The sequence below is a fragment of the Periophthalmus magnuspinnatus genome, chromosome 18 (assembly GCF_009829125.3).
Source record: "Periophthalmus magnuspinnatus isolate fPerMag1 chromosome 18, fPerMag1.2.pri, whole genome shotgun sequence".
Taxonomy (NCBI): Eukaryota; Metazoa; Chordata; class Actinopteri; order Gobiiformes; family Gobiidae; genus Periophthalmus; species Periophthalmus magnuspinnatus.
This window is the reverse complement of record NC_047143.1, coordinates 9,334,517-9,345,357: the sequence shown is the minus strand read 5'-3', so window position 1 is coordinate 9,345,357 and position 10,841 is coordinate 9,334,517. Positions and strand designations below refer to the sequence as shown.

Here is a 10,841-nt window from a genome sequence, read left to right as displayed (position 1 = left end):
AGGAAATCGCTGTCATTTAAAATGAATCATTAAGCTGATTATGCGTGTGGCAAAAGCTACAGTAAACCACGCAATGGATACAATGACAGAACAGAAAATAAACAGGCGGCCATTAGATTTTCCATATTTTATTGAAAACGGGCTTTAAAAATTAAGCTGGAAGAGCAGCTGCACCTTGACGTGAAATGCAAGTAAAGGGGGAATCTCTGCTGCAACTAATGTGCACGGAAGAGTCAAGAGTATTAGCAGTATTTAAGTATTTCGTAGTAAATACTACCATTTAGTAGTAGTAATAGTAGTATTTAAATACAAATTTAAATACTCTTAGTACTTACATACTACACTCTTCGTAGTATTTAAATACAAATTTAAATACTACATTTAAATACTACATACAATACATACAAACATACATGGACACACATGTACAGCACAGTTATGTACAGTTAATTATAAATCTATCATCTAGTTTCAGTGTAGCACTTGGGAGGTTTTGGGAATAACCAGCATTACTTGGAAGGCAGAGCTCAAAAGGCACAGATGAGAGGAAATCTTCACCTACACTCTTAATTAAAAATTATTGTCCGCACAGCTGCAATTGCTTATTATAACATCACAAACGGAAAATGGTAATCCTTACTGCTATTGCATTGTCTTCTCTCACATATTTGCCAAAAGAGTTCACTTATAATGACATGATAACACAGACATTGCCAAACGTGGGGATAGGAAAGTAGCTACACTCATTCAATGAACCAAAAAGCATTACAATACAAACAGTTGAAACACATGACTAGGAATTCTTGCAAGATGGATATGGGATGAATGCATTAAAATCTCACAAATCGCTTGGTGTGGTTTAGAATAGGATCTAAACTAAAGAGAAACTAAACTGATTCTAGAAAATATAATGCAGGAAGGGTCACTTTGCTACTGAAATCATACTGAGAATGACATTATGAAGATATAAAGCCATCTTTGTAAATAGACAATTCTCTTCTCTTCGACATAAAATACATGAAAACTTACCATTTCATATATGTTTTGGCTTTTCATTGATAGTTTAGCAAAATACCAATAACAATTCTTATAGTATCCCACTATCATGTTTTTTTTTTATTTTATTTTTTTTTTATTTCTACTGTGTTCATTTCTGAAACCTATAGTCTAATGTATTCATCAAATATAATATTAGTTGCCTGGCCAGCCAGGACTCCATAGTTTACTAGACTGACCTGTGAGGAAAGGGAGTTTTGTTTGTCTAATACTGAATGAAAATAGAGTGAACAATTGTAAACATTTTAGGCTTGTAGGTTGTGTATCTAATAAATGTAACGGAGATTTGCAAAACCATAGGCTCCTAAACTTATTTCTGTTCGCATTTCTTCATGAGATTTTAATGCATTTCATTTAGCAATAATCATGGACAGCCAGGATCTTGCAGAACTTAGCCAAATAACACAATAAGTAGCTTTGTTAAGACGCTGGTTGCAAATGATAGTTTGAAATCCAGCGAGAGGTATGTTGCATAGATCCTACATGATTTACCACGAGAGTTATTATGTTCATTGTCAATAAAGGCAGAAAAAGTGCAGTGTCACCCTGAGTCACACCTTCATGCACAGAGGTGGAGCTGGGGTACATTCTTTTACACTGTAATTGAAGAACAACACTGTGGATGTAGATGAGACCGTATCAGACATCAGCCCAGATTTGTGCCACTAATGACCCGGAACACTTGGAGGGAGTTGTGGAGCAGCGAGCGGAGCATATCCTCTTGGTAGATCTGTGATATCAAATATAGGCTGTATATTAGAACAGACAATGGTTCACAGTCTGAAACATTACATCTTATACATGCATTTCCTTGTATTACCTGTTTGTCCTTAAAGCTAAAGGCCAGCAAGTTTTGAAAAAGAAACCAAAAGGATTACTATTAGTGAAGTGTTAGATTTCCATGCCACATTTGAGAAAGTGTGTAGCACATTCCTCCCAAGATCACATCAAACAAAGATAACATCTCAACTTTCAATAACAGCTTGGTGCAGCACAGTAGTTAGAAGACACAGAGATTAAAAAAGAGGTGGAGAGAGAAGGAAGCAGTTATTCAATAAGCGGATGTTGTGATTCTAAATGTGGGTACAGGGTTGTAAGGGAAAGCCTTTGTTTATGCACATGTTGTACGTGTATATTTGGGAAACCAAGGCAAAACATACTAAGGTTCAAGTTAGATCTGCTCAAGAAGTGACAGGACATATTAAAACTGTTATTTAGTAAACGTGGATGATAATAGTGGTATAGACAAACAGCAGTACTTTCACACAGCAACTTTAAATTTTAGTTGCATTTCCAGATTAGTAGATTCGGATGGCGGTCAATCGTGTTTTTAACCATTGTTACGCCCGCAACTTGTATGATTTGTTTAATTAACTTTTATGATTTAAGTTATACATGACCAGTCAAAAGTTTGGTCTCTCTCTCTATCTATCTCTCTATCTCTCTATCTCTCTATCTCTCTCTATCTATATATATATATATATATATATATATATATATATATATATATATATATATATATATATATATATATATATACACACACACACACACGAACAAAACTGTTGGTACCCATCCGGACAAAAGTAATAATAAATAAAAATTCAATCAAATTCAAACATTGAAAATTAGACATTGCTTTTCAACCATGCTTCAACAGAATTATTGAAAAAAATTAACTCATGAAACAGGCCTGGACAAAAATGATGGTACCCTTAACTTAATATTTTGGTGCACAACCTTTTGAGGCAAACACAGCAATCAAACGATTCCTGTAACTGTCAGTGAGACTTCTGCACCTCTCAGCAGGTATTTTGGCCCACTCCTCATGAGCAAACTGCTCCAGTTGTCTGAGGTTTGAAGGGTGCCTTTTCCCGACAGCATGTTTCAGCTCCTTCCAAAGTTACTCAATAGGATTTAGGTCAGGGCTCATAGAAGGCCCTGACCTAAATCCTAAGAATAGTCCAATATCCTAAGAATATCCTTAGAATAGTCCAATATTTTTCCTCTTAGCCATTCTTGGGTGTTTTGGGTCATTGTCTTGTTGCAAGACCCATGACCTGCGACTGGTACCACGGACCGGTACCGGTCCACGGCCTGGTGGTTGGGGACCACTGATCTAGATGACTACATTTGAAACCTTTTCTACCAGTATTGTCCTGCATTTGAGGTTTGAGTGCTCAGAAAAATTCTGTTTTCACTTACCCTCTATCCCCGCCCACTTTCCTGTGTTTACTTGAAACTAGTGTTTGAAAATTTCATGTAGAGATTTTGAGGTTTATAATGAATAAAATGTAAAATAATGATCCTATATATGTTATTGGTGTTTAGATGGCAGAAAAAAAAAAAAAAAAACATTTTCTTGAATGTGTTCAGCATGCTCATCAATAAAGTAATATGTACAATATAATGAAAAGTATTTCTAAATGTTATGGAGCTCAACAGTCCCGCCCACTTCAAAGTCTGCTATGGTTCTATATGTAACTTTTCCATGAAATGTTTTAATAACTTAGCGAATTAGAAAGATTCAGAAACAGATTTTAAATACAATTATAGGTCTTGTAGTCATTAGTTAACACATAGCTGATTAACCCTGGACAAGCTTCCAAACTTTTAATTTTTTTTTTTTCTTTCCCCAGAAAGTCTGAAATTTACTTCCAAAACGATCACTATTTAGCGCCACTGATCAGCTGAAAATTGTTTAATCAAGCTCGAGCACCAATACTGAAATGTCTCTTAGTGTTTTGTGCTATAGTAACCCATTATTTAAATTTTCACTAAACTATAGGAATTGGGTCCAAAGGTGAGTTAGTATAATGGGTAAAAAACAACAACACAAGTAAAGATACAAGTAGAAGGAATTCAGTATAATACAGTAATCAATGGCAGGATTATAGCCCACTAATAGATGTATATCATTGTATTTTAAGTGCTGCTGTTACCTGTTCATGGATGATTTCTGACAGCTCTTTGACCATCTCTTTAAAGTTAGACTTGAGGCCCTCGTGGTACTCAAACTGGTCCTCTTTAATCAGACGTTCATTTATATCTAGAGCCACACTGCAGGCCTCCACAAAGCGCCTGAAAATTTTGAAAAACACAATGTTAAGCATCACATGTACTTCTAACTTAAAGGCCCCGTACCTGATTTTTTCCCCATGTATTTGAGCAACATTTTTCTTGCCCCAATTCTCTTTGGTACCCCAACCCCTTTCCCTTGGTCCAGTGTTATTTATGAATATGTCTAATTGATTAGGCTTTTATGGTCATCATAGTACAATTATAACAACATAGTATACTGTAATATATTATTCGCCTATATATTACATGATTATACCTTAGGCTGTAATACTATTATCATTACTATTAATAGTGATAATAATAACAACATTATTATTATTATTATTATTATTGTTGTTAGTATTAGTATTATATAGGCCTCTATATTACAGGGACTATATTTAATAAACATAATTTATTAATAAATAATAATATGGCCTATTAGACATTATAGGCTAAGTAAGCAATATGACATTTTGCAAGCTGATTGAGAACACACTCTAATGATTAGGCTACTGTATTGTTTAGTAATGATGCTTATGAACTGTGACAGACTGATATTGTAGTTATAGGATGCTTTTATTTTGATAAACGTGCTTACAAATATTTGCGCAGCAAATTTATCATTCTATATCATCTATTTTCATATCGCCTTCATCGATGCATTTCATTCTGCTGCACTGTTTCTCGCACCGCTGACCATGCTCACTACGACCCCACAGCGGGGAAAGAGAAGCTGTCTCCATGTGAAGCCAGCTCACTCAGACTGCTGCTCTGCCTGCTCTCTGCGGCTCAACACTGGGGGGGAAGCGACCATACCCCCGCACAGTCCTCTCCCTCAGGGCTCTTGCACCACTCAAAGCAGGCCGGAGAGAAGCAGTCCTCGTACTGTGGTCCTTAAATCCCTGAGAATCAGCTCACGACAATGATATCCATGAATGTGAAATAAAATACTATTTGTAATTGTCCCGGGTCTATTGCTGAACTAAAGTTTGTAACTCCACAGCAAAGAAGGCACAGCACGTGAACTGGGCCTTGCGCTGTGGCAAATGCTGGTGAGTATGTGACAATGCGAAACATATAACTGTTCTACTTTGAGCAGATAACAGTGGTGCAAAGTGAACAAAAATACTAACAATAATGTTATGAGCTTATAAATGCTATTAAAGTGCTTACTGATGACATTTCAGAGTTTACTTCGCCAGTGCATTTCCTTGTTTCTTCAAACTCCTCCTACACCTTGGTGTGTATCTGGATCTGCTCTGGTTGAAGGGGTGTAGGGCCCTTAGCTTTACCCCTTGCTGCTAAAGAGAATTGGGACACCACTTCACCTTTGATGAACGCACAAAATTAAGGGGAAGGGCTAAGCCAAAGGGCCAAGGGGTAGAATTGGGATTACACCTAAGACTTGTGTGTCCTGTCTGCCTCTAAATTATAAAGCGTCCGATAATCAGGAAGTGCATGGTTAGTATGCTAGTTGTTAGCATTACCATGTCAGAAAAACTCCGCTCTGGGCCTCTGAAAGTTGTGAAATACGCTTATAAACTTGTCACGGTGAATAATTAGGATGCTCTGAATGCATAAGGTAAGTCATAAATAACTTTGGACCACTGCAAATCCTTAAAAATAAACTTCTTCTGTTTTTCATGTTTTAAGGCAGTAAAAAGGTAGTGTCTTTAATTTACATATTGAAAAATAAGGCATAATGGCATAGAGGAAGTCTGTCACCTAAAAATATCCTTGAGCTCTTTGACCTTCTTGTTGCCGGAATGACTGGATTTACTGTCATCCAGGAAGGCTCTAGCGTACGCCATGGGACCTGCGTTAACCTGGAGAAAGAGGGTTAAAGAGCATTCAGTGGAAAACAAGCTACTTATTAGATTGTCAGAGGTTGTGTTAATGTGTTTACTAATAGGACCATTTCCTCTGTCTAGTAGTTTTGTGAGCTGTAGTCGTCTAAAGAAATTCTTTGTGAAGCAAAGACAAAAGCTCTTCAAACATTTGTTGTTATCTATGATCTAAAGTCTATCTGATCACAGGAGCTCATTAAAGAACAACTATTTAAATAGAAAAGTACAAGGAAAAGGTGTACTTATTTGTGTAACAAAAAGCAAATTAAACTTATGAAACATTCTTATATCTTCAGCTTGCTCATGCTATACTCCTTTCCTTTCTGCTGTTGTGTTAAAAACATTATAATCAAACACCAACACCAAAACATACAACAAAAGGTTATTTAGAACAGTACTAGGTCAGGACACTGGTCAGAATTTTTTATATCAATGAATTTTTAGGAATGAACTTGAGTAGTATTTTTACAGACTGCTTAAAAAAATATTTTTTCTAATATTTTCTAACTTTGTACTTACTTTTACTTACTTTTGTAAATAATATTATTTTTAAATACATTTTTTCTAGGTAATTTGTAGTGAACTAATCTAAACGAATCTACACATACACACAAGATTATTTAACATTTTGTTTATTATTGTAAACTGCAATATTGACCTTCTAAAAAAACTTAATAATAAATAGAATTTTTTGTTGAAAGCCTCTTGAAGCCTTGCCTCATTCATAGTGGTTAGTGGTTGGTCAGAGTTAGAATTTTTTGAATAATAGATGAATGAATCAACTGAAATACAAGTATGAGTAAAAAAAAATATGAGTTATAACATGGTTAAGGTGAAACTAAACACTTAATCCACTGTTTTTTGCAAGTAAACTGTGTCTTTGGTGTATATACTGTATGATAGTATTGTCTAGTGTTACTTCGCATTTTTAGTGCAAACTAGGTAAATTTGCAGATTTCTGTATGCTGTGTGTGCTGCCTTTAGTGGCCTCTGCCATTTCAAGAAGTTGCTGACATCACACGAGACTGCCCAGATTACAGCCTGGTTAGACCAATAACACTGTTCCTTGTACCCCCAGACCCCGCCCTTCCTCCTCCCTCAATCTCTTCTTTACTCCTCCAGGCATTGCTCAGTTTAGCAGCTCTATTTGAAATGTGGCTGGGGGCGGAGTTTATGTGTTTAGTCCCACTTTAAAAGCTCAATAAAGTAAATTTCACACAATATGCATTTCAGTCATCTAGCTCCGTCTATTATTCTATCATTTGAATATGTGTATTGCGACTTGGGAGGAGTTACCTGGACTGACACGCAACCCTGCAGTTTGAGCTGGAGTTGGATCATGTCTACTTCCTGACTGGAGCAGAGTTTGGTCAGTTCCGCGGTGCGGGCCTTCATCTCGTCTATGGCCACGTCTACTGGTTTAAGGTCCATCTGCCTCTCCCCGACCACCTCCACACGCTTTTTCACGTATGGGAAGGTACTGCCAGCTAGAAAAAAACAAAAAACAATAATAAAGCAAATAGATGAAATGTAATGTTATGTGGCTTCTTTAGTGCAAGGCAAAACATACATTCAAGTCAAACAAGTACAGTTTCAGAGGTGGGCCCAAGTCATTCTTTTAAGTCAAGTAAGTCTCAAGTCTCAGGCCTCAAGTCAAGTCTCAAGTCAAAGATTGACAAGTCCAAGTTGAGTCCCAGTCCTCTACTTTGAGCTTCAAGTAATTTCAAGTATTAAAAAAATAGAGCTTGTATTTTTGCAACACATTTTTGGACACATTTTTTCAAAAAACAAGTATAGCACAACAACCAAATCCCAACAAGCAAATACTCATATCTTTCCACATATCCAGATAATCTATGACTCATTCAAGCTAAGTGCTTAGCTAGTCACTATTAGCTACAGTATTAATAGCATATTAGCAGGGTATATCAATACCTGATGATTGCAAAAAATATATACTTTTATATTGTAACATTATATTCTATCACATTTAATAACAATATAATATAATAAAAGGTTGGGGTCAAGAGTCTATAGTAGAGTATAATAGAGTTGAAGGCTGTGTCAGCATGATGACATTTTGAGGACTTTCCAAAATTCAAAAGTAGAGATATTTCATTTTTTATTGTTCATCGCTATAGTAACAGTGTCCTCTTTTTTCATCAGTCTGAAACACATGCATAGTAGAGTAGTTTGTATTCATTTAAACATCACAAAATACTAGACTTAGACTGAGCTGGAGACAGATCAGAATTCTGTTGTAAAACCTGCAGATTTGCTGACCTGATTTATGGTTAATATCTCTGTAATTACTGGCACATGAAACAAAAACTGACATCAACTTCAATATCGTCTCTGTCAGCATAAATAAACACAAGTGATTTTTTTTTTTTTTTTCACAAAAGCTTCAAGAAGTGGCAAAATTAATATGGCAAGTTTGTGGAGCCAATCCCCAACAATGATATGGTTCAGCATTTGTGGATCATAAGTTTGGATATTTCTTTCAAAAACAGTGAATCTCCCATAAAGTTATATAGGCCTTTGCACTTCATCTGAATTACAACATTACTTACTAAGTTATCTCTTCACATAGGAACATACTTGTGAGTACTATCCTCTTCTTGCACTGCTCCTCCACCCCTCCATGCTTCTTGCCCGACAGAGTATATGGAGTCTCGAATACAAAGCGATTAATATTGTGACATTTTTCAAAATCCGTCTTCTTCTCTGGGGCCTCCTTCTCATCAAAATACGGCTTCACAAATGTCACCTGCACGTACGCGCACTTGGGGTCCAGCTCTTTGGTGTTGACCTAACAGAAGAAAATTTGGTTAAGTAATTATTTTGTTGTTGGTAAAGGGTTTATGTTGTCAGTAGATAATCGTACAATTTCTAAGACAGGATTTTATTAACGCAAGACTGGCTTTAAGGGGAATTATCTGAGATCCTTCTCCAAACAAATAAAGTCTCAAGGAACTAACCATTAGGGAAAGTGATCAGTATAGCTTTCATGTAGATTTTCTTAAATTCTTGTCCAAATCCAAATTTAAGCCAATAATAAAGCAAAAAATACTGGAGAATACATTTTGCGTCCAGTTATAAATGAGATTCTAAATTCTATAAACAATTTTTGAGCAAATATTATTTGTGAAGTTGCCCAGTTTTAGACAGGAATAAGGGACACAATTTTGGGTTTGCTGACCATATCTTCTTTGAAGTTGGAATAATCTGGTGTTAATTGGTACTGAATAAACTATATGCAAAAAAACATTAAAACAATTATGTGAACTTACTAAATTGAACATGTTTTTGTGCTAAGGTTAATGCTTACCTGCAGGCTGAAGAGAATTGCTAAGGTTAATAGAAGGAAGTAGTATGTCATTATATTTTACGCCTATTCAAGGCATACTAAAATATTCCTTCCTTGTAACATTCTTGTCTGTAAATTGACCCACAACAAAGTATCAGTATTTTAAAATTTATTTATTTATTATTTATTTATTATTTTTTAAGTCAATAATGCCATTACGCTGCTCTGGTCTTGAATAGATATAAAACGATATGCTGAAATATATGCTAAGTTATGTTGGTTTTATTGTTTGTGTCACCAAGATCGGTGAAAGTTGAGGATGGCTCCAAATTTGTTACCAATATATAAGATTTGTAGGAAGAAACATATTGCCACAAGCTCTCTCTAGATAAAATTGCAACAAGACTGTGCACATACATGGAAAAATATCTTATTTTTTCCATTTGGCTTGGACAAGAGGGGTTCAGTGCTGGTGAGTTACAAAAGACAGAGTTGAAACCAGACATTCACACACACTATATAAACATACATACATTTCATTGGTATTTGGTAACATTGCCTTTAAACTGTTGTTGGGTCAAACATTTTGGATATCCTTCCAAAAGTTTCGCACAATAGTTGGTAGGAATTTTGGCCTATTCCTCCTGACAGAACTGGTAGAACTGAGCCAAGGCAGTGCTCGCCCATGTCTTTTCAGGTGGGCCCATACATTTTCAATATTGATTGAGATCAGGGCTTTGTGATGGCCACTCCAAAACATTGACTTTGTTATCGTTAAGCTACTTTGTAAACTGTTTGGCAGTATGCTTTGGGTCATTGCTAACTTAGAAGACCCATTTGTGTCTAAGCTTTAACTTCCTGGCTGATGTTTTGAGATGTTGCTTCAGTATTTCCACCTAATGTTCTTTCTTCATAATACCATCTATTTTATGAAGTGCACCAGTCCCTCCTGTAGCAAAACCCCACGACATGATGCTGCAACCCCAGTATTTCACAGTTGGGATGGTGTTCTCAGGCAAGTTTCCCCTTTTTTCCTTCAAAAGTAGCAATGCTCATTTTACGCAAACAGTTTAGCTTTGTCTGGCCACAGGACATGTGTCTAAAAATTAAGATCTTTGTCCCTATGTGCATTTGCAAAGTGTAATCTGTCTTCTTTAGGTTTCTTTTGGAGTAATGGCTTCTTACTGGCAGACTGTCCTTTCAGCCACAGTAGCAGGTACAGTACTCCTTTCACTGTGGACAATGACACACTCTCTTACCAGTTTCAGCCAGCATCTTCACAAGGTCTTTCGCTTTTGTTCTTTGGTTTGGTTGGGTTGATATGCACATTTCAGACCAAAGCACATTCATCTCTGGGACACAGAACCCGTTTCCTTCCTGAGCTGTATGATAGACGGACATTCCCATTGTGTTTATACTTATAATATAATTGTATATAATTGTATGAACAAATGAACATGGCACCTTTAGGCATCTGCAAAATGCATGAACGAGACTTGTGCAAGTCCACAATTCTCTTCCTGGTATCTTGGTTGATTTCTTTTGACTTTCCCATGATTTTACAC

At 36.1% G+C, this 10,841-nt stretch overlaps 1 protein-coding gene across 4 annotated transcripts in view; it reads right to left on the bottom strand.

Annotated features, from left to right (window-relative positions):
- Window positions 1-112: 112 nt before the first annotated feature.
- dock11 (dedicator of cytokinesis 11) overlaps window positions 113-10,841 on the bottom strand; it is a 104,617-nt gene continuing 93,888 nt past the window's right edge. For all 4 annotated transcript variants that reach the window (XM_033983231.2, XM_055229045.1, XM_055229046.1 and 1 more), the window contains 5 exons: window positions 8,568-8,778; window positions 7,263-7,453; window positions 5,845-5,945; window positions 3,999-4,137; window positions 113-1,786 (listed from right to left, as the gene is read on the bottom strand). In XM_033983231.2, coding sequence (XP_033839122.1) covers window positions 1,703-1,786; window positions 3,999-4,137; window positions 5,845-5,945; window positions 7,263-7,453; window positions 8,568-8,778 — 726 coding nt within the window. In that variant the 3' untranslated portion in view covers window positions 113-1,702. The remainder of the gene's footprint in view (window positions 1,787-3,998; window positions 4,138-5,844; window positions 5,946-7,262; window positions 7,454-8,567; window positions 8,779-10,841) is intronic.